The 27,811-nt window shown below is 42.2% G+C and overlaps 1 protein-coding gene across 1 annotated transcript in view; it reads left to right on the top strand.

Moving 5' to 3' along the window:
- Positions 1–27,811, top strand: part of FCHO2 (FCH and mu domain containing endocytic adaptor 2) — a 216,302-nt gene that overhangs the window by 91,688 nt on the left and 96,803 nt on the right. Inside the window, exons 7-8 of the mRNA XM_073624347.1 lie at positions 19,852–19,950; positions 21,128–21,224. Of these exons, the coding sequence (XP_073480448.1) occupies positions 19,852–19,950; positions 21,128–21,224 (196 nt within the window). The remainder of the gene's footprint in view (positions 1–19,851; positions 19,951–21,127; positions 21,225–27,811) is intronic.

The following is a 27,811-nucleotide window of genomic DNA, read 5'->3' as shown; positions in this document are numbered from 1 at the left end:
CTCATTGGTCAGATCATTTCTGTCAACACCCTCCTCAGGGACCAGAAAGGGGAGGCTGTTCAGTAGTCTAGCCCTCCTTTTACCGTTAAATAAGGAACTTCAAGTCAAGACTTAGCCACAGATGCCCCTTGCTCATTGATTGAACTTTGCCAAACTCACAGAACCAGAACCACAGAATAAGTATTTTCATTCTTAAACATTTTTTATTTCTCTGTTGTATTAATGTCTCGTGTTTCCTTAGTAATACTATTTATGCAAATATTTTTTGCACCGTTTTACCATTTATATTGAAAAGTGTTAAAATTGTTTCTAATGCACCAATGGAGTACTTAAAGAATCCCTGTCCCTTTGAAGAGTGCTACTATATGGTAAACCCCGGGATATTCCTGTCTGTGGTGACAGTGGGTATTACAGATTTTTATTATGATTCATAATTATTAGTGTAAACTTTGTATATATTGCAATAAAATATCTGTTGGCAGTTGGATATGAAGGGTTAGTTGCTTAGTAAACCAAACCCAGCTGGCACTTGTTTTTGTTCCTGCGAGCTGCAAAATCTTTGTGCAAGGTGAGGCTAAGAGTGTCATTGTCATGTTACACACTATGAGTTTTTGGGTTGAACGAAAAAAATTTCAGTATAGTTAGTATAGCGATCTCCCCCGCTGAGCTGTTGTGAGGGGGGACCCACCCTGTGCTCTGGGCCCCGCCAGAGCACTACGATCAGGGTTCTCTGCCATTGCTGATAAGGAATCGGTTGGCTGCTGGTTTCCAGCATGCTCATCCGATAGAAGACAGGCAGGGTGGCATACACACAGGCCAAGTGTCGGCTGTTTTTTTTTTTTAACCGGCCGATGTCTCCCGACATTCGGCCCGTGTGTACGGGGCTTAAAGTGTTCCTAAACCCACAACCGTAAAATCAGTGTGTATATGCAGTAAAGCATGCTTGTCATACTCACTGTGGAACCTAAGGGGTTAATCCCTCTGCATTGTATAAAAAGGCTGTTTGATCCTGTATGCCAAGATCCTCTCCTTCTTGCATTGTCCCCAAACCATCTCCAGATAGAACAGAGTTAGTGGAGTCAGTCTGCACATGCTCAGTTTGGTGTGTATTGCTAGATAGTTGTTTTTTTTTTTTTTTTTTTTTTTTCTCGGGAGAGTGCATGTGATCAGCACAGGACCAATGAGCTCTGTCCATACAGAGGGTCAGGGGTCCTGCATCCTCATAGGACAGCCTGTGCAGCATGAAAACTCCTCGTACAAGCTTTAACCAGACACTGATGGAAGTCACAAGACTGCTATAACTTTTTATGAGAAAAAGGTATTTACCAGTTTATATTTTCTAAAATGATTGTATTTCCATGTACTGTGGGAGAGCAGATATAGTGAATGCAAGGTCCTGGGTTTAGTAACACTTTAGGGGTTAGTCCACCCAAAACTAACATTTCATTTTTTGGTAGACACTGGGTAGTCCTAACCACTTTCCATTTTCCCCATTGTTAGATAATAAATTCGGAATAGTTTATAACCTAAAAAGATAGGGGTAATGAAGGTAGTTATAAATAGAATTTGTCACAAACTAAAATATTTTTTTAGACTGTGTCATATTCTGATTCTGTGATAGACCAGGCTAATGATATGGTGTGATACCAGCCTTGCCCTGGGCACAGCAATCCTGAATGATTATCCTCGGTTTTCAGGCAGATTAGTGTCATAAGCTTCTGACTCTATTACAGCTCTTATGCAGCCTTCTGAAATGTTGTAAATTGTATAAATAAAAGGCTCCAAAACCTCAGATTTTCCATTGATTACTCAGCCGTGGGAACACAAATTTTAAAAGCATGATTTCTGGATCATTGAACTCTACAGCAATGAGATGTTGCCTGATAAGTGACAGATAAATAAAATGTGCCTGTTTATTTCTTGTGCTAGTTAAAAGGCCTGCCAGTTTTCTTTGGGCCACAAATGACACTTCTTTTAATTTACAGTACAGGACTTGTATTCTCAGACAATGGGTTACAATGCAGCTTTCTTCAGATGATTGAACACTAGCAAAGTCAAAGTTTACATTGTACATAGGGTGTGTATCACTATATGAATCTAATGTTCTACTGTCATCAACATGGCAAAAAGTCTCACAATGACACTATACTCAACTTTTTTTAATACCCCATTAGAGAGATTCCGTGATGGCAGTCACATTATTCACAAAAAAAGTTTGGCTTTTACAGATTCTCATTACTAAGTTTGGTTTTAGGCTGAATAATTCCTCTTAATGTCCTTGTTTTTTATATGTGGAGAGAAGTTTCCCTTACTGTAATAGGTGAAGTATAGAAATCCACAGATATTTACAGAGAACGCAATGATTGCTATTTGTATTACGAATAAAATCCTTCATAGATCTTGCACTTGTTCTATATATTGGTTGGTTGGGTTCACACTATAACAGATTGAACAAACTGGTCAAAAGTCTATACCAGCAGTCTGTGTCACTTCTGGAAATGTCCAAACTGTGCAGTACACATTATTGTTCATGTTCATAAAGGCAAAATACCTCTAAATGGGGAACACTCCAGAAAAAAACATTCCATACAAACTTACTGTACCTAAACAAAATGTGACCTGTGGTCTGTATTTCATAAACCCACAACTGTCTGATCAAGTAGAGTGCCAGTGGATGCTCAAAATGGTGTATAGCAGCTATCATCCGCACATATAAACAGTCCCAAAACTGATCATACAATTCCTTTTATGAAGCAGACTCGCAAAAAGGTATACCTTGTACTTGTTTGGGGAAAAAATGATATTTAAAGGATAAGTCCACTTTAAAAAAATGCACATTTTTTTGCAGGTTAAAAAATGTGCATTTATTATTATTTTTTATTGCAACGATCAGATCAGCAGATCACTGCATCATGCAAATCTCCTGCAGACCTGTCTGTGTATGGAGGAGGGGGGGGGGGGGATCAGGCAGCGGCTGCAGCATTGGGAACATATTACGTGTTCCACCCTAAAAAATGGGTAGAACATGTTCCCAAAGGCGAACTTATCTTTTAAAGGATCAACTGACATATTATCCATATATACAAAAAATAACTGATGTTAATGGCTTTGTTAAGGTCTGGGTGCTACATTTGGTTTGTAGTTCATGGATCCACCTACATTCCATTAACAGGCAGTCCCAGTCTTCCCCTTGAGTTTTTATGTACTCAAAAACTAAAATGTAGAATTTATTCCTTCCATGGCAGAAATACCCTTAAAGGGCAAGTTCACCTTTAGAGAAAAATCTGTAAGGTGTGAACTCTTCTGTAAAATGCAATATGGCTACCTGGAGGCATTATATACACAAATGGTGTACAGAACACCACCCAGAAACATAATTTCCTGCTTGTGTGGTTGACTCACTAATTTTCCCAGAAGTGTACACTAAGATACAAGTCAGAATTTTGGCATCCCCTGCAACAAAAATATAATTTTTGGTGAGATACTCCCAAAGGGAAATCACATATAAAGGGATGCAGACCCTGCCACTTTCCTCATTAGAGCCCTGCAGGTGCAGCAGCTGACTGATAATTATAAAACCACTCCCGTACAGATTCACTGAACACATGGACACAGACAAATGAACAGCTATTTCTTCAAAATTACAAAAGGGTAGGAATCTGCTACAAAGTATGTTAAAATACTTGTAATGTACACAGATCACCCAGAGGGGAATGTTTGTTTTTTTTCAACAAAAGTGGAGATACTCTTTAAACTTGGGATCCCAGGTGTTCCAATTAGCAACGACTGTGCCTGTACAACTGAACAACAGGCTCACAGTAGTCCCAGGTCTCCAACACTTTAGGCATGTATCACCTACGGTTAGGGACAGATGACCTCCCTTGGATGCGGACATCTGTCTCTAACAGAAGGTAACTGCTAAATGTACGGATACATGCTTAGAGCAGCAGAGAGCTGCATCTCTTATCAGCATATCATTCAGTTGTACAGACTGAGCAGCCACTGATGATTGGAATGTCTGGGATCCTGATCGCATGTTTCCACAGTGTCAAGCGATCAGTCTGAATTGTTGCCTAAAACCTTACTGCCAATTTGTGGCACTGTTTGCCTGAGTTGTAGGGAGAGGTTGTAGTAGTTTATTTGGGTACCATGATGAAAGGTAGACCTGTCAGTTGGCACCCCCCCTTGGGATCTAACCATCTGTGGGTATACACACACAAATATATATCCCCGAAGTTCTTTTAAAGTGGAAGTAAACCCTCCTATAATTTTCAGCCAAGGAAGCTGCCATCTTGGCCTCTGTTTAATCTTCAACTGCCATGATGCTGCACATGTGATCAGTTATGACACCAGCCATTGGATGGTTAGACAGTTTAGTTGAGAGCACAACCAATGTGACAGTTATCATTTCCGGCACGTGTCGGAAATGTAACTGTTTTTTAACTGTTAAATCTATGGGTTTACAGTGGCACCTTGGATTACGAGCATAATCCGTTCCAGGAGTATGCTCGTAATCCAAAGTACTCGCATATCAAAGCAAGTTTTCCCATTGAAGTCAATGGAAACAAAAATAGTTTGTTCCGCATTGACTTCAATGGGATGCAATACCGCATGCGGCCAGAGGCGGGGGGCGCCGGAGAGCCTCGGAAACGGCCGAAAAGGCCCGAGCACACTTCGGCAAACCGCAGAAAGACTCCGTTTACGAGCCTTTCCGAGGTCAGCCGAACTGTCCTCGTGCCTTTCTGTGCATTTCCGAACGCCGACGTTCGGCTCCGGCACCCCCCACCTCAGGCCAAAAGCGGTACTGCACACCGCTTTTGCCCTAAATCCTGCTTGTTTTGCGAGACAACGCTTGCAAACCAAGTTAGGATTTTTAGAAATACAGTGCTCATTTTGCGAAACGCTCGTTAACCACGTTACTCGCAAACCGAGGTTCCACTGTACGTACGCTTTAAAGCGGAAGTAAACCCATCAGTTTAAAAAAAACAGTTACATTCCCGACACGTGCCGGAAATGCTAACTGTCACATTGGTTGTGCTCTGAGCCAAACTGTCAAACCATCCAATGTCTGGTGTAATAACTGATCACATGTGCAACATCATGGCAGTTGAAGTTTTAACAGAGGCCAAGATGGCAGCTTCCTTGGCTGAAAACGATAGGAGGGTTTACTTCCGCTTTAAGAGTGGCACAGAAATTCTTGTTTTTACCTTTCAAATCAAATTACACTGGAACATTTTGTTCCCCCCAAAATGTTGGTATATTGCAGCCATTATTTTTTTTTTTTAATTTCAGTGTCATTACTTGTCTGGTTTAAGCAGGAAAGATTTAGCATGTTATTCATTAACTGAAAGCGTTCTTGGCTACTGTCCTGTATCTAAGATTTTACTGTAGTTAATTTTATCTGCTCATTTAGAGTAAGCTTCCAAAGTTAATTAGATTGAAATGTTAATAATGGCTTGAATGTAAAGCCCTGAAGATAAGGCGAGGGGAGAAAAGTGGTAAATTGAAATACTATAAATTAGAGCGGTAGAGGAGGTTTGGAGGGTGATATGTGGCGCAAGGTAAGAAGTAGTATCCTACAATTCCATATACCTTAAAGGGTGACTCCACTTTCATGGGGAAAAAAATAGAAAATAAGAAAAAAGTATTGAATTCAAATGTTATTAAAAATTAGCTTTCCTTTTCAATCTGCAGTCACTGTAATTTTCTGAGAATGCATTGCAATATGGCTACCTGGAGTTGTTTTGTACACACAGTGTGTACAGACCACTCCCCAGAAACCTGCTTGTGTGATTGGCTCACCAATTTTCCCAGAAGTCTGCCTAAGGTACAAGTCAGATTTCAGGTATCCCCTGCGACAAAAATGTCATTTTTGGAGAGATACTTTCAATAGGAGCATGTCTAAAGGGATGCAGGCCCAGCAGATTTCCTCATTAGTGCCCTGCAGCTGCACACCTGACAGTTAATTATGAAACCACTCTCATTAGACCCACTCAGTACAGAGGCACAGACAAACACACACAGATTTCTTCAGAATAATAAAAGGTAGGAATCTGCAACAAAGGTTGTTATAATCCTTGCATTGTACATAGATCACCCAGGGGGAATGTGTTTTTATTAACAAAAGTGGAGTTATGCTTTGAGGTAGGATGCAAAGTCTGCCAAGGATTTGATACCGGTCGCATTTGTCCTTCTCCAAAGACATCATCTACTCAAGTTCAGCAATTGAGTTAATGCGACAAACCCACTCTGCCGTTGATGGGGTTCAGGTGACCTCCAATTATCTAGAAATGGTGTAATAGGCCACTAGTGGAATGATACAGGCATAATAGACTAAAATGTGATATGGGGGTCATTGTTCATCTCTATATCAGTTCTGCTTTTATGGGTAGCCAGAGTTTTATCCAAGACTAGTTGAATCAGTGAGCTTTCACCCCATATATGAGCTTATATGCTCATGTTTGATATTATTATACCTACAGCTGATGTCTGGTTGTGTATGGTGTATAGTGTGTGTCAGTAGGACAGCTTTACAAAATGGCCATAACTTTAGAATCGCTTGCTAGATCTAAAGTATAGGTTGTGTCAGCAAGCAAAGGCTTTATCCCAGTCAGATAAACCTCTAGTAGTGTGAAGTTCTGTCTCACCTTTTGTAGTATAGGTTGGCCTGCCAGGAATATTTATTTGGAGGAGCAGTTTATAGAAATACGAGTGCACATTTGGGGGTTTAAATTCTAGCTTTTTGCACCAGTCTGGACATCAAAGGTGTAGTTTGGGGCCAAGAAGAACACATGCGCTTTTTTTTTTTTGGGCTTATCATGTTTGTATGTACATCACATCATCCCTAACAACTTTACATAATTTCCTTAAATTACTAGATTCCTTCACCAAGATTGCAGGCCTCCTGGTTAATAGAAATAAATCATAGGATCTTGGGCATAACTAAAGCCCTGTACACACGGGCCGATTGTTGGGAGACAACTTCCCATAGTACAGCGGCTCCCACTGGAGCTGGAAAAAAAAAAAAATTGGTGTGTACCAGGCATTACACAGAGCGGATAGCTGTGGTTATGGATGGATGTCTGAGCCTGGACGCAGTCAGCTGATTTCAAACAAATTTTGACTTCTATTAGGGTGCTAAATCTATAATGTGTTTGGTTCAGTTAGCATACCTGGAGAGATGCTTTACATCTCTGCGCTTGTTGTTCAGGAGACTCTCCTATCAAAATGAACACATTATCCAGAATGTTATAGCATTTTAGGGCACTCCTTTTTAGAGTAGAACAAATAGCATAACTTGCTCAGACATCAACCCCAATGCTTCGACATATAAGCTGGTAATAGATTCCTTAGGAACTGTTCACACATATTGCGGTGACTCTCCCCCCTCCGTCTCTCTTTCTCTCTCTCTCTCTCTCCCCACCCCTCCGTCTCTCTCTCTCTCCCCCCTCCGTCTCTCTCTCCCCCCTTGTCTCTCTCTCTCCCCCTCCGTCTCTCTCTCTCCCCCCTCCGTCTCTCTCTCTCCCCCCTCCGTCTCTCTCTCTCCCCCCTCCGTCTCTCTCTCTCCCCCCTCCGTCTCTCTCTCTCCCCCCTCCGTCTCTCTCTCTCCCCCCTCCGTCTCTCTCTCTCCCCCCTCCGTCTCTGTCTCTCTCTCTCCCCCCTCTGTCTCTCTCTCTCTCCCCCCTCCATCTCTTTCTCTCCCCCTCTGTCTCTCTCCCCCCTCCGTCTCTCTCTCTCTCTCTCTCCCCCCTCCGTCTCTCTCCCCCTCCGTCTCTCTCTCCCCCCGTGTCTCTCTCTCTCTCCCCCCCTCCGTCTCTCTCTCCCCCCCTCCGTCTCTCTCTCTCCCCCCTCCGTCTCTCTCTCTCCCCCCCCTCCGTCTCTCTCTCTCCCCCCCCCTGTCTCTCTTTCTCTCTCTCTAACCCCCTCCGTCTCTCTCTCTCCCCCCCCTCCGTCTCTCTCTCTCCCCCCTTGTCTCTCTCTCTCTCCCCCTCCGTCTCTCTCTCTCCCCCCTCCGTCTCTCTCTCTCCCCCCTCCGTCTCTCTCTCTCCCCCCTCCGTCTCTCTCTCTCCCCCCTCCGTCTCTCTCCGCCTCTCTCCCCCCTCCGTCTCTCTCCGCCTCTCTCCCCCCCTCTTCGTCTCTCTCTTCCCCCTCTGTCTCCCCCCCGTCTCTCCCCCCCCCCCCTCCGTTTCTCTCTCTCCCCCCGTCTGTCTCTATCTTTCCCTCCTCCTCTCTCCCCTACAAAATATAAAGCAATTTAACCATATTGACGCATGTCACTGGACAACAATGCACACACATTTTTCAAGCATTTTCATGCCTCTTGCACACTGCTGCCTAGAAAGGTAAAATTTTTAGCATATTGGTATTATTTATTTTTATTTTTTTTCTGATGTAACTGCAGACTATTATTTTCACAGTTTTAAAATAAAGCTAGAAGAATGCACTTGCTTCAAAACATGGCTTCGGACATGCTTTGTTAAAGCTCTCTGAACGCCAGTCAAAGCTCTTGTCACTAAATAAAATGGTTAGCTTACAGTTCAGTTTACACCTTGCTTTTGCTTGGTGCTTCGATGAGGCTTCGGTGGGGCATTCATGCGAGCGTTGCCATAGACTTCTATGGAGGCTTTGAAGCACCACTAAAGCTACATGGGGTATAATTTTTTTTAACCGCTTGCCGACCAGCGTACGTCAGCAGAATGGCACTGGTAGGCAAAAGGGCGTACGGGTACGTCCCCTTTAAGAAGCGGTGTGGTGTGCGCGCCCGCTGCAGTCTCCGTGACCGCGGGTCCTGCGGACTCTATGTCCGTTGAGTGCCCGCAATCGTGTCACGGTTATGGTTGTTATGTAAACAAAGCATTCCCCGTTCTACCTAGTGACAGGACAGTGATCTACTGCTCTCTGTGATCAAGAGCAGTGATCACTGTCCTGTGTGTTCAAGCCCAGCCCCCCAACAGTTAGAATCACTCCCTAGGAAACACTTAACCCCTTCACTGCCCCCTAGTGGTTAACCCCTTCACTGCCAGTGTCATTTACACAGGAATCAGTGCATTTGTATAGCACTAATTGCTGTATAAAAGACAATGGTCCCAAAAATGTCCGATGTGTCCGCCATAATGTCGCAGTCAATTTTGTTTGGGTACAACATCGCACGACCGCGCAATTGTCAGTTAAAGCGACGCAGTGCCGAATCGCAAAAAGTGCTCTGGTCAGGAAGGGGGTAAAGTCTTCCGGGGCTGAAGTGGTTAAGCGAAGCAAAAGCAAGGTGTAAACAGGACTATAAGCTAACTATTTTATTTATGACAGAGGCTTTGACTAGCATTCAGAGAGCTTTAACAAAGGATAATGAAAAAAGCAAAAATTTGCAAAAATAGTTTAGCCACCAGTTTAAATATGCAGTAAAAGGCCTGGCAGTGAAACCTGTTCTGCTTTAAACAATTAAATTTGGTTGGCAGGCCACCTAGAAGTGTTTATTCTGTAAGCGTGTTGAAGATGGGACACTGGTAGAAATATGCAATATGCTCAAAATGCCGCCCTTCCCTTCATCCAGTGAGTCCTGTTGTGTAGATCACAGAAGGCTGATTTCAAGACCAATTCCAGTACTAATAAGTGTAGCTATATTTCAATTTTAATGAATACTTACATGGGTTTAAGCAGGTGTTTATATTTGATTTGAGTGTTAAATTTAACCAGATTACATGTATAAGGAAAAAAAAACCCTGTCCAACATATAGTAGCACTTTTAGGAAAGGTTACAATGTGTATATGTACTGATGTGCACAGGTAGTTATAAATAATTGTTAGCTGGCTCTCATTTAGCTGTTTAATCTGGGTTTAAGTAGCATTCCACACCTCCGTGTGTGATATATGCAGAATGCCAGAAGAGGTCAGATCACTCAGATACCAGTGCTAGCAAAGCATTACTGTCTGGTAGAAGTTGTAGAGAATGTGAAGTAATAAGTTTGTCTAAACTCTACTCTGATATACACACTATATTACTAGAAGTATTGGGACACCTGCCTTTACACGCACATGAATTTTAATGGCACCCCAGTCTTAGTCCGTAGGGTTCAATATTGAGTTGGCCCACCCTTTTACAGCTATAACAGCTTCAACTCTTCTGGGAAGGCTGTCCACAAGGTTTAGGAGTGTGTCTATGGGAATGTTTGACCATTCTTCCAGAAGCGCATTTGTGAAGTCAAGTTCCTCCACCCCAAACTCGCTCATCCATGTCTTTATGGACCTTGCTTTGATTTTTCTGTTTTGGATTTTGGCTGCACTTAGGCTTTACGAGGTGCCCCAGTTATCATCAAAAGGTTGGAGTCAGCCTTGACTTTGTCAGGAAAAGTTGAGATTTGTTTGGAATTTTAGCTCCCTTTAACTAGGATCTAGTTCTCATTTTTGACATGCGGTTTTGACTTCTTGGTAATGCTGTTTTTCCCCATAATGTACTTTTTTTTAAACAGGAAATGATTGTGATATTAAATTATTTTCTTTTCCACCATTTTATTAGGATAGGTATTAGTTTGAGGTAAGCTTATATTCTGATGCATACCTCTGTTTTCCCTATAAGCACACATAAGCATGTGCTGTCCAGTCTCGGTATGATCTAGGCAGTGCTTTCCGAGATCCTTTTGTCATATCTGCTGATGTTGTACAATTCCTCTCACCCATCACATGTTTCCTGCAGACCTTTTCCTGTTTGCTAAGCTTGCATTTATTTATTTATCTGCAGTTGGCTCCCAGCAGTGTCCACTGTACATTACAGACCTTTCAGAGTTTTGTTTTTTATTCCTTATGAAATTGCAGGATTTCCTTTATTACAACATTCGCTCTGAACCTTTGCAGAAGCATATAGACAGTTGTGTGCACTTTAGGCTTAAGTTACACGGGGTGTTTTACAACCTCCCCTGAACAATTTAACTCGACAGATTTAAAACATTTAAAAACGTCATTTTTGCCACGTTTACATTAAAAACATCTGTAAACGAAACGCAGCTAAATGCGAGTTACCACGTTTACAAGCTGTTACAGGCGTTTGGCATTTCAAATCCCTCTGAACATCCATCCTGAACGCATTTTTTTGCTTTCCAAAAACTGCTTTTAAACTCAACTGCCTAGAAACTGCTATAAAGGACCCTGTGTATATGTACTGATAAGATAACATAGAGGAGGGTTCAGGGGCAGCTGAAAAAAACGCCCAACTGCTCCTTAACATCCGTTTACCAGCAGCAGTGTACATGAAGCCTTACAGTGCTTATTTTACTTGTACAATAGTAAAACAAAACATTAGTATTGAGCTCATATTGGAAGCCAATGACCGCTTGAGGGCTGGCCTCTGATAATCAGTGGGAAATAGAACCATTTCCTGGAAATTTGTCATCCTGTTCTTACATTGTGGAAGTGGAAAAAGTATTAACAACAGTTGCCATGGGCAACACACTCCTTTGCTCCAGTGTTCATAAATAAGCCCCTATGCCATTGTTGTTTTTGTAGATAACTTTGCCAAAGACACTAATTCAAAATAGTTCTAAACCCTAAACATTTTCCTAACTTAAAAGAGAAGTTTATTTTATTTTTATTTTTTTTAATTTTTTTTAGAAATCATACTTTCCTAGGTGGATCGGTCCGATGCTGCATCTGTCCCCCGCCTGCTCTTAAGTCTGAGAACTGAGCGATTAAAGGCTGCTGATCTCTCAGTTCCCATGAGCAGAGAGCTGATGACTGTCAGTCACTGTCTCTCTGCTCTCCCAACCCCCACTCGAGCATTGCGCTGTTGGGGGGGGGGGGGGGGGGGTTGAGCTGGCTCAGGCTCTCAACGACTCACTCAGAGGCTGAGCCGGGTGCCGGTCCAGGCAACTGGGTTGATCCCAACCATATGGTAGCGATCCTTCTCCAGACTATGACTTCAGCCAACAGCAGGCTGCTGAAAACACGTCTGCAGTTCGTCTCTTCCCTCACTTCCAGGTCTCACAGGCTTTGCTGAGGCAGCGGGAGCCTTTGGCTCCCACTGCTGTCAATCAAAGCCAGTGACAAGGGGGCTGGGTCAGGTCCCGCTGTCTGTGTCAGCGGATGCAGCAGCCGAGGTCAGGAGCAAGGATGCAAAAGAGCCTCCCATGGGGTGCGGCTTCCTTTTGGGGACACTAGCCAGAGAGGGAGGAGCCAGGAGCCCCAGTGGGGGGGACCCGAGAAGAGCAGGTTCAGGGCCACTCTGTGCAATAGAGGTAAGTATAGACAAAAAATTAAAAAATTAAAATCTTTTACAATTACTTAAAAAAAAAAAAAAGACTGTCGTTAAAAAAAAAAAAAAAAAAGAAAAGGTCAAATGTCTGTAATGTTTCCAAAATCTGTCATTAATGTCTGTAATCTGATTTGTATTGTATTAAGACTTCATTCAACAAGCTGAGCAGTATAATAAATTATGACAGAATTACATACCACTGAAGGAGGGGTAGCTGATTACAGGGCAATCTGACTACAAGATTACGTGGGGACTTTGAGCTGATACCAAACTTTTCACACAACTGTGAATGGGGATTGATTATCAATTAGCAAGAAGATCAAACTATGACACAAAGGGTTTGATTTATTAACACTGAAGAGTGCACAATCTGGTGCAGCTATGCATGGTAGCCAATCCGCTTCTAAGTTCAGCTTGTTCAATAGAAGTGTTACTAAGCCTACAACAGTAAAGTCAGTCTGTATATGCAGTAAAGCATGCTTGTTATACTTACTGTGGAACCTAAGGGGTTAATGACCTAAAGACCAAGCCTCTTTTTCAGACTCGGTGTTTACAAGTTGAAAACATGTTTTTTTGCTAGAAAATTACTTAGAACCCCCAAACATTATACATTTTTTTTTTGTAACGCCCTAGAGAATAAAATGGCGGTCATTGCAGTACTTTTTGTCACACCAGATTTGCGCAGCGGTCTTACAAGCGCACTTTTTTTTTTTTGGAAAAAATTCACTTTTTTGAATAAAAAAATAAGACAACAATAAAGTTAGCCCATTTTTTTTACGTTGTGAAAGATAATGTTACGCCGAGTAAATTGATACCCAACATGTCACGCTTCAAAATTGCGACCGCTCGTGGAATGGCGTCAAACTTTTACCTTTAAAAATCTCCATAGGTGGAGGTTGCATGTTTTGAGTTACAGAGGAGGTCTAGGGCTAGAATTACTGCTCTCGCTCTGATTGCGGGGATACCTCATATGTGTGGTTTGACTACCGTTTTCATAGGCGGGCGCTACTCACGTATGCGTTCGCTTCTGCGCGGGAGCTTGTCGGGGCGGGGCACTTTAAAATTTCTTTTTTTTCTTATTGATTTTATTTATTTTTACTTTTTTTTTTTTTTTTTTTTTTTTTTTTTTAAATGAGTCACTTTTATTCCTATTACAAGGAATGTAAACACACCCTGTAATAGAAAAAAAGCATGACAGGTCCTCTTAAATATGAGATCTGGGGTCAAAATGTGGGATGAGTGAATGTGGGACGGTGTACTAGGCTTGTACATGTAAATGTGAATTTGCCACTTCAACATAAATCACACTCCTCATTATGCAGCCAGCAAGCCATACATAACACATGGTGTGATAGGTTACATCCATATAAATGCAAAGCATTTTAATATAAATGCATATTAATATAATATAAATTGAATGCATTTAATAAATACATTTTAATAAAATTAACCACTTGCCACCCGCCATATAGCAGAATGACGGCGGCAAAGTGGTTTCAATATTCTGACTGGTTGTCATATGACGTCCTCAGGATATTAAGCCGCTGCGCGCCCCTGGGGGACGCGCATTGCGGCGATCGTTGTTGCGGTGTGGCAGTGTGCCACACCGCAACTCCAATCTAGGTAAAGAGTCTCTGACGAAGACTCTTTACCAAGTGATCAGCCATGTCCAATCACGGCTGATCACAATGTAAATGGGAAGAGCAGGTGATAGGCTTTTCCTCACTCGCATCTGACAGACGCAAGTAGAGGAGAGCCGATCGGCTGCTCTCCTGACGGGGGGGTGTGTCTGTGCTGATTGTTAGCACAGCCCCCCCCCTCCGATCCCGCCCAGGACCACCATCATGCCACCCAGGACCACCAGGATGGCCATGCACACTAGACCACCAGGTATGCCCCCCCCCTATACCCCCAGGGAAATACCAATCTGTGCCCAGGCAGCTGCCAATCAGTGCCCACTCACAATGCCTACCAGTGCCACCAGGGATGCCTATCAGTGCCTCATTTCAGTGCCCATCAGTGCCACGTATCAATGCCCAGCAGTGCCGCCTATCAGTGCCACCCATAAGAACCCATCTTTGCAGCCTTTCAGTGTCGCCTATCAGTGCCACCCATGAGTGGCCATCAGTGCTTCATATTAGTGCCCATTGTCAGTGCCCGCTCATCGGTGCCGCCTCATCGGGGCCGCTTTATCCGTGCCTCTCAGTGCCGCCTTATCAGTGCCCATCAGTGAAAGAGAAAACGTACTTATTTACAAAATTTTTTTAACAGAAACCAAAGCAAAACTTTTATTTTTTTTCAAAATTTTCGGTCTTTTTTTATTTGTTTAGCAAAAAAAAAAACTGCAGAGATGATCAAATACCACCAAAAGAAAGCTCTATTTGTGGGAACAAAATGATAAAAATTTAGTTTGGGCACAGTGATGGATGACTGCGCAATTGTCATTCAAACTGCGACAGCGCTGAAAGCTGAAAATTGGTCTAGGCAGGAAGGTGTATAAGTACCCTGTATTGAAGTGGTTAATAAATTTAATGCATTTAATATAAATTCAGACCAGTGCAGCTTATCAGTGTCCACCAGTGCCAAATGTCAGAGACCACCAGTGCCGCTTGTCAGGGACACTACAATGGGGGGGGGGGGGGGTGATGTAACTTAAGGGGGATAGAGGACACTGCTTTGGGGGAGGGACACTACAGTGGTGGTGAGGGGGGCAGAGGACACTAGTGTGGGGGGAGGGGGTTACAGAACACTAGTGTGGGGGGGAGGGGGGCAAAAGGACACTACAGTGGGAGGGTGATGTGAAGGGGGGCAGAGGACACGCTCTCTTTATTGGGAGCTTGATTTTCTTTTCTTTCTTTTTTTTTTTTTTTTTTTTTTTGTATAAAGAGCACTGCCTAGTACTTACCCCCCTTTACCCCCTGCATGCTTTTTCCATGTTTTTCCAACCTCTAAAAGGTTGCCTACCCTTGCATTAGATAATCCAAGTTTACAGGGGCACATAAATGAATAATATGCATGAAATGTTCACCAGCCTCAGAGCCGGGGAGGAGGTCATTGGTATAAGTATAAAATACTGCAGAGAGGCAGCGTGACTTTGCAGGCTCTACACTAGAGAAGCTGTGCATGGCAACCAATCAGCTTCTATCTTTCATTTTCAAAGCTTATCTGAACAAGCTGATTGGTTAATGTGTGTAGGTGGCACATATTTTCGCTGCTCCAGGGTTTCTTATATATAGTTGTGCTGACTTACTGTAAATACCCAAAATAATAATATTAAAGCGGAGTTCCACCTAAAAATGGAACTTCCACTTTAAGTGAAGGTGACCCCCTGAAATGCCACATTTGGCATGGCATTTTTTTGGGGGGAGGGGGGGGGGATACCCTCCCACTCCCACCAGTTCACCTCTCCCCCCTCCCTCCCTGCAATCACAGGTCCCAGAAGATTGCCCTGCCAATCACAGAGCAGCTCGTGCATGTGCAGTGCGTGCCTGGCTTTGAAGAGGGAGCCATGCGCCCACAGTCAGAATGCCGGCACCACGGAGAGGAGGGGGAGAGGAGCGAGGCTTCGTTCGTCCGCATCGCTGGACTGTGGGACAGGTGAGTGTCTGATTATTAAAATTCAGCAGCTACACTTTTTGTAGCTGCTGAATTTTATATGGGTGGAACTCCGCTTTAAGGACAATGCAAACAAATTTGCAGCCAGCACCAATACGTGGAGGTCGTAAGGTCTCACACAGATTCTTATCTTTAAACAGTTGTTTATCAATGTGTGTGCAAATTGCATTTTTTGATGAGAAAATAGCACAACCACAACAACGCATAGTTGACCAGAAAGCAAAAATAGCACACAACTACAACAACGCATACAGTTTAGTTGACCATAAGGCATAGCTTCCAGCTGTCCCTCTTTTGTAATGAAATCCCTCTGTCTCTCTTTCCAACTCGGTTGTCCCTCTTTTTGGTATGCTCTATAGACCACTATAAATAAGCACTTTTTAACTACCAAGGGTGTTGTGTTACAGCAGGGGTAGGCCATCACGGCACTCAAGATGTGGAACTACAACTCTCATGAAGCATTGCAAGTCTGACAGCCAAGAGACATGAGTTTCCAAGGCAGAGGTATGATGAGATTTGTAATATCACCGCAGCTGGAGCCAAGGTTACATAATCCTGCACAACACTAAAGCAAGCCATAGATTATGCAATTTTCTTTCCTTCCACCACAGGTTGCAGAAAAGAAAATTGCTCAATCCCTCCCGCAATGCAATTGTGTTCTGCAAAACACAATGGTCACTGCTGGCAGCTATAGCCCCTGGCAGTGATCGCTTGAAAAATATCCAACAGGCTGGTTGTACTGAGATTGATCAATGGATTGACTTCAGTACAACCAGCGTGCCAACACATGGATCAAAATTCATCCAGTTCCTGCTGAATTTGCCGTGATTTGATCCATTTATGGCCGGCTTAAGCTTTTCATCAAATCTCTAAATGATTTAATTTTGGTAATTTAAAAAAGCCAGTTAAAAGGATAGTGGTGAAAAAAGTTCTAGTGGGTTTCAGCAATCATATATGCATATGCATTCTTTGCAATCCTGTGTAGCTGGGGTGTGGCAGCATTGTCTTCTTTGCCTACATACTTTGCACTTTTAAAGGGCGTCCCCTTTCTTGATGTTTGAAAGTAGGGAGCTGTGCTGATTTCTGTCGGTTAAGGTAAAAGGATGAGGGTTCTTGGTAGTCAGGATGTATGAGGGATGTCTTGACACATCTTGGGTGTTGTATGCCATCTAGTGTTTCCAGACCATACTGCAGTTATTAAAATTTGAGTACACTGACTTTATTTACTGTAATAGCGTATTGCAGGTTTAGTGGATCCTGACTTTTTTTCAAGTCTGACCGCATTTTCAATTAATGTGACAAACTTTAGATACGTATTTTAACTGTAATTTAGCTTAAAAATGCCTTGCCCCCTTCATTTGTAGTTGGCCACCAGATGCCATTGTCTAAATCTGGCCATGCACTAGTGGTTTTTCAAAATAACATTACATGAAAATTCTCAGTATAATTAATGACATGATGAATGTAGTTTGAAAGTACCTCAAAATTTAATTCGCTTTTAACTTTGATTTTGGAATAAATGGACTTTCCTGAACAAAATCCACACACTGTTAGAAATTTGTTCAAGAAAAGTTTTCCATCTTGCTCTTTCAAATTTCTTTGTCACTGCTGTTGAAAATGAATGTAGATTTGACCTCACTAATGGTTAGAAAATCAAACGAACATTCTTAAAAGAAAAAATTTCAAACAAAATTCAACTAGTGTACAGGGGGTCCCCGAGTTACGAACCTCCAACTTGCGAACAACTCCTACTTACGAACGGGAGGCGGCGGGCACAGCGGAAAACATCGGAAAGCGATGCTGGAAAACAGCCGAAAACGACATTGGAAAACGACGTCTCTACCGTTCTGCGCAAACGGTTCCGACTTGCGAACAAATCCGACTTTAGAACAGGCAGTCCCTAACCCGTTCGTAACTCGGGGACTTCCTGTATGTCTAGCTTAAAGCCTGTGCAGTGTAAGCCAGTAATTTTGTTAGGAAATTAAGTTGGGTGCTTGCAGTGAGCACACACAGCATTTGGACCATTGAAATTAACATAAATACCGACTGGACACCTGCACACAGTACAGCATAGTGAAATGAAAAGATACAAGGTTGACTTTAAGATCACTCTTCCACTTCCTACTTTAGCATTACTGCTTTCTTTTGGTAGGTTTACTGTTTCCTGTGTTAGCTTAAGCCTATTAGCCAGGGGCAATGATGGCAGTTTGCTGTCTCGCAAGGAGGCATAAGGATGAGCTCAAGCTTGTTCATATCCTTCAAACCCAAGTGAGCGATCCTGCTAGGAAGCTGTCACAATATTGGGCCAGTCATAAGAGGCCGAGTGGAGAGGTAACATAAGAAGCTGAAAGCTGTGAGCCTGTTGGAGATGTATTTCTGTGGAAAAACTGATTTACTACTACTTTACTAATTTTTTTTTTTTTTTTTACTTTTTTATGTTCTATTCCTAAGCAAAGCTTTTTACTTTCTTTTTTTTTTTGCAATCTTTTGATCTTAATTATCTTGATAAGACTTTTTTTTTGTTTTTTTGTTTTTTTTTTTAATGAAGCCTTCATCCTGGCTTAAAACCTGCATTTAGCATTGCTACAGTTTTGCATGAGATAAGCTATTCATCTGATAAACATGTCGGTACATCTTGTGTAACCACTAGGTGTCATTCCACTGTGCAGGAATATTAGGAATGTTTTTAATCCTAATTCTCTGGCTGTGAAAATGTCATACCATCCTAGTCCTCATTGTGTGCCTGGGATGTGGTCATTATGAGATTTCAGGTATTTTATTGGCTTGCTTTAGTCAAGAAAAAAAAATTATAATGTTTTTTTTTCTGTACTTTTATTCTAATTTTTGTGCATTATTAAGCTATTTTTCACCTTTTCTTGGTTACATTGCAACTCTTTTTAGTATTAAACTCAACTATTACCTTGTCCCCCCCACGCCAAGGTCCTAGGTGTAATCCTGGACTCTGAACTAACCTTTCAGCCCCACATCCTATCGCTATCCAAAATTTGCCGCCTCAACCTCTGCAACATCTCAAAGATACGCCTGTTCCTAACCAATGTCACCACAAAGCTTCTAATCCACTCCCTGGTCATCTCCCGCCTCGACTACTGCAGCTCCCTCCTCATTGGCTTACCTCTAAATAGGCTATCCCTATTTCAGTCCATCATGAACGCTGCTGCCAGACTCATCCACCTCACAAACCGCTCAGCGTCTGCTATACCCCTCTGCCAATCCCTCCATTGGTTGCCACTCAGCCACCGAATTCAAGATACTAACTATAACTTACAAAGCCATCCACAACCTGGCCCCCAGCTACATCTCTAACCTAGTCACAAAATACCAACCTAATTGTTCTCTTCGCTCCTCCCAAGACCTCCTGCTCTCAAACTCCCTTGTCACCTTATCCTAAGCTCGCCTTCAGGACTTCTCCAGAGCCTCTCCCATCCTCTGGAATGCTCTACCCCAATCTGTCTGATTTTCTCCTACTTTATCCACTTTCAGACGATCCCTGAAAACTCATCTCTAAAGAGAAGTCTATCTGGCCCCCACCTAACAACTGTACATTTATCTTCTCAATCAGCACATCGCCCACAGTTATTACCTCTTGTATCTCTTGACCTTTCTTCTTAGATTGTAAGTTCTAAGGAGCAGGGCCCTCTGATTCCTACTGTATTAAAGTGTATTGTATTTGTACTGTCTACCCTCAAGTTGTAAAGCGCTACGTAAACTGTTGGCGCTATATAAATCCTGTATAATAGTTCAACAGAATACTGTTTTTTGGTCACAGAGACTCTGGAAGCATACTTATCCTTTGTAGTATATTTATGAAAAAGTGGCATGGCCATGCCAAAAAAAAAAAGGTACTGCACATTAAGTGTGCTTAGGGCTCTGCTGGCTTCAGAACTCCTACTCTGTTCAAAATAAAAACAAGAATAATATGTATGTATATATGTTTTTTACTTGTTTCTATTTTGTTTTGTTTTGTTTTTTATTTTCAGAAATTCCAAGACATCGAAAAGGCACATCTCATTCGGGTTAAAGATATCATTGGTTGCTTTTCTCATTCTATCAGTGAGGTTCACATTCAGATTGGCCAGGTATGTTTGAATTGTTCATTTTTAAATGTCCCCATTACAGTTAAATCCGCCTGTGTATGAACAGCTTTACTATGTAATTGACACATTCCCAAATTCACAAATGGAGCTCTCCAATCAGCAAAGAGCATGAACTTTTCTGATTGCAGAGCTATAAGTCTGACTCAATGGGGAGCGTGTCAAACCTCTGCAGAGAGAATACCGATTACATTGAGAGAGCAAGGGTTTTGCTCTACAACATGCTGGTAGAGGGCAGGCTTTTCTACTTAGGCTATTGCTGTTTTTAAAAGAAGATGAACTGGAAGACATTGCACACCGTTTGTTTTGATGAACCTACCTCTTCTCCCACCCCCCAGCCTCCTAAAATCCACTAAGCAGACTATTCCCAGCATGTGTTTACTTTTCTCCTTCTGCACACTAATGTCCCCTAGATTTAAATAGGACTTCAGTCCTGCAGTACAGATACATGCCATTTTACTCTGTGGAATGTTAATGTGCAGCCTGGCACTGGACTTTTAAGGGCCAGACACTAAAAAAATCTGGAAGACTGTCACAGGAGGTAACTATGCACCCTGGGAAATGGTTCAGCTAGTGTATTTAGGGGTCTAGAGAGGAATTTTCCTTAGCTTGTCCATTTGGTACAGACACCAGAAGATGGCTAGTACAGGGTACGGGGTGGTGATGGCTTGGGGGTTTTTTTCCTGGAAGGTTTTGCTCCAAGTCATTTTTTTGTTCACAAACTATAAAGTGACACACTTAAAACCTTTAATGTTTTACAGACTTTGTGGAAAAAAGATATAAGGATTATGCCTGTATTAATTGTTCTATTGTGGCTTCAGGTATTTTTAGGCGATAGACCCAGAACAGGTGGCAGATTAGAAGAGGCATAAAAAAAAGTTTTACTAAAACTGAAAAGTGCAAAATCTGATGCATCTCTGTATAGAAATCGGTTTCCTTTTTTTTTTTTGTCAAAGCTAAAGGACTAAGGACTAAGGACTCAAGATGGAATAGCAAGGGTCACTTCAAAGTTAAAAATAATAATATAATTAGTATTAGTGCCACTGCAGTATCCATTTTCTGCGATGAATACAAATATTTCTTTTTTAATTGACATTCATAAAATGCCTGCACATAATATTGGAATTCACAGAAATAAAAAGTATGCATTGTTTCTTTTCAGGTTCATGAAGAATTTATAAACAACATGGCAAACATCACAGTAGAAAACTTACTAGAACAGTTTGCAGAGTCTAAAGGCACTGGAAAAGAAAGGCCTGGTGAGTACTATGGGTCAGCAATGGTTTATCAGCTTGTAGAGGTGACACTTGCCACTTATTGCTGTGTGACGGGTCACGTTGAGTCAATTGAAATTGTGTACATGCTGGTTGTTTTTATTCCCTCATGGGCACAGTGCCTGGCAAATGTATTGTGCTTTGTAAAACATTGATTTGGAGCTGCTTGGTGCCTCAGCCCCGCAGCCCCTCACTGTTTTGCACATCCTCTGCCATGCCCAGTCAAGCTGCTCATATTATGGTCATCACGGAAATGTCAAAAAATGTTTAGCTCTGCTGGTGAACATTGCTCCTGTCTAAATAGAAAGTCTTCTAAGTGCCAATAGGATTCATAACTAGAAAGCAACAGACAATGGATACACCCCCCTTTTTTGGCACAACTCTTTAAAGGGGTTGTAAAGTCAGAAGGTTTTCTATCTTATGCATTAAGATCAAAATCCTTCTGTGTGCAGCATCCCCCCTCGGCCCCTCTAATACTTACCTGAGCCCCATCTCTGTCCAGCGATGTCACAGCAGCGGTGCCATTGGCTCCCGCTGCTGTCGATCAAAGTCAGTCAGCCAGCCTATTTGGATGAACCCGGCTCTACCCCAATTCTACAACTTGCCAGACCCTATGATCTGGGCTGTTAGAGGAATCAAGACATTAAAAGATATAACATCTTATGGAGAGCTATTGACCTTTTCCCAATTACAGTCGAGACATGATCTTCCTAATTCATATCTGTTTAGGTTTTTACAGGTTCCACATGCCTTTCAGGTGCAGTTTAGAGAGATGAGGGTAGAGTCCCTGCCCTCGTTTCTTGAAACGTTGTTGACAGATGAGAATCTGAGTAAGCCTCTCTCAAGCACGTAAAAAGAATTTTTCAAGGTAACCCCACTGGCGATCACCAAATGCAGGGAGAAATGGGAGGTGGAGGTCCCGGATGTACAGGGGGAGGACTGGGACGATTTATGGACCCAACCATTTAAACATCTGGTGTCTGCAAGGGACAGGTTGATCCAGTTCAAGTTTTTGCATAGAAGCTATTATACACCAGATAGACTAAATAAGATCTTCCCTACAGCCTCGGCAGAGTGTTGGAAATGCTCTCACTCACCTGCAGATGACGACCACATTTTCTGGTATTGCTCCCATATTCAAAAATTTTGGATTAATATCACGACATGTATTGCTGAATTAATATCAATGCCGATCCCACTGACAGTCAGGGTTTGTCTGCCTTGACTAGTGGACGAGGTAGTACCCACACGGGCCATGCGCACGATGCTAAATGTACTGCTCTTCTATGGTAGAAAAGCTATTTTGTTGGCATGCAAAAGGCCAGAGGCACCGAGTATCTCCTGGAAAGGCCAAGTGAACTCCATGCTACCTTATTACAAAGCAACATATGAGGCCAGAGGTTGTATGAAAAAATTTGATAGGGTGTGGTAATCGTGGTTTAATTCCAGCAACACGGTGGGGTAGTGGATGTGGGTATTAAACGAGGATGATATAACTAGACCGCAATATACAGGGATATGTAATGTAATACTGACACATAATCACACACATAGGTTGGACTTGATGGACTTGTGTCTTTTTTCAACCTCACCTACTATGTAACTATGTAACTATGTAGACATGATACGTCTTCTGGTGGATATATGCAATATAAGGTATATAGCTAGGGGCACATCTGCTGAGATTATTGGTATATTAACATGTACGCAAGCATATTTCATTGATTTTTTTGTGATGGAAAACTGAAGATCCTGTTCTTCCGTCGAGCTGGGGTTCGTGAGGGGAGGGAAGGGGGAGTTCGGAGGGGGGATTGGGGTGTATTTTAGTTAGTAGGTCTTTGTTAGATAGGAATAAGGTCATGTTGACCTAACCTGGACGGTGTCCTACTGGCACGTCCAAATGTTGTATGATATGTCTTAAAACTAATAAACAGAATTTAAAAAACAAAAAAAGTCAGTCAGCCAATCAGGAGAGCGAGAGGATGGGCCGCAGCTCCATGTCTGAATGGACACAGGAAGCTGTGACTCGGGTCGGGTGCCCCCATAGCAAGCTGCTTGCTGTGGGGGCACACGACAGGAGGGAGGGGCCAGGAGCACCGAAGAGGGACGCAAGAAGAGGAGGATCTGGGCTGTTCTGTGCAAATCCACTGCACAGGGCAGGTAAGTATAACATGTTTGTAAAGTCTTGGTTTTTTTTTTTCTAGAAAAAAAATAACAATCACTTTAAAGTCCCATGGGTACAATCTTCTCTTTTGGTTCAAACATAACTAGAAAGCCCACCATTAAACTTGCAAGAATCATTTTTCAAGACTCCAAGAGGATCAGATATACTAGAGATTGGCTGAAAGCTGATGTCCATGTTTCATGTCACCTTAAATAGTTTGTTTGGACCAAGCTTGTATAGACTAACTATTTGCTTTGCTAGGTGTCTCTAAGCACTGTATATACTGCATGTAACTTCAGTTACATGCAGTGCTAGGTTCTGGCTGTGAGACACAGACTTCCCTTCTCACACCTGGAAAAAAACAGAATCCAGCTAAGCGGTGCTCAGCCATTCATAGGCAGCTTTGTATTCTGTGAATACATACAAAGCTTCCTCTGACTTGCGTGGTCTGAGAGCATGACGTCATCAGCCCGCCCCTTCCTCTGAGCCAATCAGAGGAAGCTTTGTATTTATTCAGAAAATTTAAAACTGCCTATGAATGACTGAGCACCCCTCAGCCAGACACTGTTTTGTTCCAGATGTGTCTCCCAGCTGGGACCCAGCACTATGTACTGTATGTACATGCCGTACATACAGTGCTTAGAGACACCGCAGCACTTTGTGAAATCAAACAGTTCGTTTGGGCCAGCTTGATCCACACAAACTATTTAAAGTAATATGAAACATGGACATCAACTTTAATGTAAATGGTGCCACTGTGCATGATTCAGACTGAAAAAGGACTGGGGACTGGGCAGCACTGTAAGCCTTGAGGCTCTGATACATTGCAGAGGACCGAAGGATCTGGTCAACGGGAGGTGAGAGCACAAGACTAACTTCTTCAGTGTGTTGCTATCTTGTCACTGTGGTCTTTGATCAATCTGTATTGCTTTAACTGCAGTACAGAAAAATGAAGTTGGAGCTTGTTGGTGATTGTCTTTGTAGCTCAATTCCCTTAATCAAGCCTGTCAGGCCATAGAAGGCTGTTTTCTTCTCAGCAGCTAGTAACCAGCTTTGCAGGAGATCTAGCATTATATGTGGTTACATCTGACAAATCTTGGGATCTATAAAAAATTTTACAAATTTGATTTGAGTTCCACTTTAACAAGTTAAAAGACTCCGCATACAAGTGGGTTATTGGCAAAGACAGCCTAAACCAAGTTTGCAGACCGTCTACACATGCACATGTTAGTAGTAAGTAGTATTCTTTGTTTCCGTGTCGTGCAAGATACATCATTGGTTGTACAATTAGCAGCTGCTAAATTGTTACTATTGTTTATTATGTTTTTGAACCAGTAGACTTCGCACTCGCTGCAACCCGTTTGGGTAAAATGCTGAAAAATAGCTTGATTGTGTACTCACAGGCATGACCTTTGCTGACCTAGCTTTAACATTACCGAGCTAAGAGCAGCCATTTGTTTTGACAGCAGAATTAATTGAGGCTAAAACATTTGAAATTCCACTTGTATCAAGCTGTTCATTAGGAATTGCTCTGTGGCTTTAGTGCTGTCAGAAAAATAAAATGTCCCACTCTGATTAAATAGCAGAATGATGGCCGGTCCACTGAATTTCCAGAGAGAGGTTGAATAAACTTTCTACTGCGGAAACGATTGCGAAGTGACACGCCGCAGGAGGGAGGTCACGATGTGCACTGATATCCTGCTGGGCTGTCAACTGGCACCATGCCAGGCACGCAAAGCCTTGCCACTCACTGTGGCATGGGAAGCTCATGCAAGAGATGCAAAAAGAACCTCTAAATCCCTCTGTGGGATAATCCTGTTGGAAAATTAACTTTTTGTTTTTCTAATTCTGTCATACAATTTTAAAAGAGACAGAAGCAGTTTGCTATGGTTTTCTACAAAAGATGATTAATGCAGATTATATATTGCAGCACGGTAGAGTGTAACTGGTTTCTTGGCCAAAGAGCTTGCATTTTGTGTTGTGTGATATAATTGCGTCACAAAACACTCAAACATTAGACTGTTACATGGCTATTTATGTATCCAGGCATATTAGAACTACTACACAAATGTTTAGACTGCTAGTGTGAATTTTACAGAAATCCTTTGGTTATGAGGACTAATGAAAAATAAAAATACTTTTTATGAAATCTGAACTTGAAAGAAATTGTTGGGCTACCCATTGCCAAGCTTTTTATTGAAATGCTAGGTACCTGGCTGTCTCAGTACTTCAGAGATTCCGAACAAGCGTGCAGTCAGAGAACTCACAGTGAAATCAGAACTACTGATTTGCATACTTGTTTCTGGTCAATAATTCAAAAATGATCAAAGCCAGAGGGTCCGTATGATATATATATATATATATATATATATATATATATATATATATATATATATATATGTTTTGTATTTTTACATCAGTCCTTGCCCTCAAGGAGCTTACAATCTAAGGTCCCTAACTCACATTCATACATACATGCAAACTCATGTTAGATTATTAAATTAATAGTACCCATCGATGAACTAGTGTTCTTAAAGAGTAACTCCACTTTTGTCGAGAAAAAAACATTCCCCTCTTGGTGATCAATGTACATTGCAAGGATTTTAACAAACTTTGTTACAGATTCCTACGTTTTGTTGTTCTGAAGAAATAGCTGTTTGTTTCTTTGTGTCCATGTGCAAAATTAATGTGAATGGGAGTGATTTTATAATTATCAATCAGCTGCTGCAACTGCAGGACTCTAAGGAGGAAAGTGGCAGGGTCTGCATCCCTTTTTAGATGTGATTTTTTTTTTTCCCTTTGGGAGTATCTCACTCTTGTTGCAGGGGATGCCAAAAATCTCACTTGTATCTTAGTGCAGACTTCTGGGAAAACCAGTGAGCCAATCACACAAGCAGGAAATGATGTTTCGGGGGGAGGGGCGGAATTCTGTTTTACAGAAAATTACAGAGCAGCAGATTGAAAATGAATGGTCATGTAAATAACATTCAATTACAATATGACACTTATAGCAGTTGTATATGATGTGTATATTATAGATATATATACACAATATCTCACAAAAGTGAGTACACCCCTCACATTTTTGTAAATATTTTATTATATCTTTTAATGTGACAACACTGAAGAAATGACACTTTGCTAGAATGTAAAGTAGTGAGTGTACAGCTTGTATAGCAGTGTAAAATTTGCTGTCCCCTCAAAATAACTCAATACACAGCCATTAATGTCTAAACCGCTGGCAACAAAGGTGAGTACACCCCTAAGTAAAAATGTCGATATTGGGCCTAAATTGTCAATATTTTGTGTGGCCATAATTATTTTCCAGCAATGCCTTAACCCTCAGAGCTTCACAGGTTGCCACCGGAGTCCTATTCCACTCCTCCATGATGACATCACAGAGCTGGTGGATGTTAGGGACCTTGCGCTCCTCCATCTTCCGTTTTGAGAACGCCCCACAGATGCTCAATAGGGTTTAGGTCTGGAGACATGCTTGGCCAGTCCATCACCTTTACCCTCAGCTTCTTTAGCAAAGCAGTGGTCATCTTGGAGGTGTGTTTGGGGTCATTGTCATGTTGGAATACTGCCCTGTGGTCCAGTCTCTGAAGGGAGGGGATCATGCTCTGCATCAGTATGTCACAGTACATGTAGTCGTTCATGGTTCCCTCAATGAACTGTAACTGTGCCGGCAGCACTAATACAGCCCCAGACCATGATACTCCCACCACCATTCTTGACTGTAGGCAAGACACACTTGTCTTTGTACTCCTCACCTGGTTCCTGCCACACACGCTTGACACCATCTGAACCGAATAAGTTCATCTTGGTCTCATCAGACCACAGGACATGGTACCAGTAATCCATGTCCTTAGTCTGCTTGTCTTCAGCAAACTGTTTGCGGGCTTCCTTGTGCATTATCTTTAGAAGAGGCTTCCTTCTGGGTCGACAGTAATGCAGACCAATTTGATGCAGTGTGCGGCTTATAGTCTGAGCACTGACAGGCTGACCCCCCCACCCCTTCAACCTCTGCAGCAATGCTGGCAGCACTCATATGTCTATTTCCCAAAGACAACCTCTGGATATCACGCTGAGCACGTGCACTCAACTTTTTTGGTTGACCATGGTGAGGCCTGTTCTGAGTGGAACCTGTCCTGTTAAAATGCTGTATGGTCTTGGCTACCATGCTGCAGCTCAGTTTCAGAGTCTTGGCAAACTTCTTATTAGCCTAGGCTATCTTTATGTAGAGCAACAATTCTTTTTTTTTTTCAGCTTCTCAGAGAGTTCTTTGCCATGAGGTGCCATGTTGAACTTCCAGTGACCAGTATGAGAGAGTTAGAGCGATAACACCAAATTTAACACACCTGCTCCCCATTCACAACTGAGACCTTGTAACACTTAACGAGTCACA

The sequence above is a fragment of the Aquarana catesbeiana genome, linkage group LG01, assembly GCF_042186555.1.
Source record: "Aquarana catesbeiana isolate 2022-GZ linkage group LG01, ASM4218655v1, whole genome shotgun sequence".
Classification (NCBI taxonomy): domain Eukaryota; kingdom Metazoa; phylum Chordata; class Amphibia; order Anura; family Ranidae; genus Aquarana; species Aquarana catesbeiana.
The sequence above is the reverse complement of the archived record's forward strand: the minus strand, read 5'-3'. Positions and strand labels throughout refer to the sequence as shown.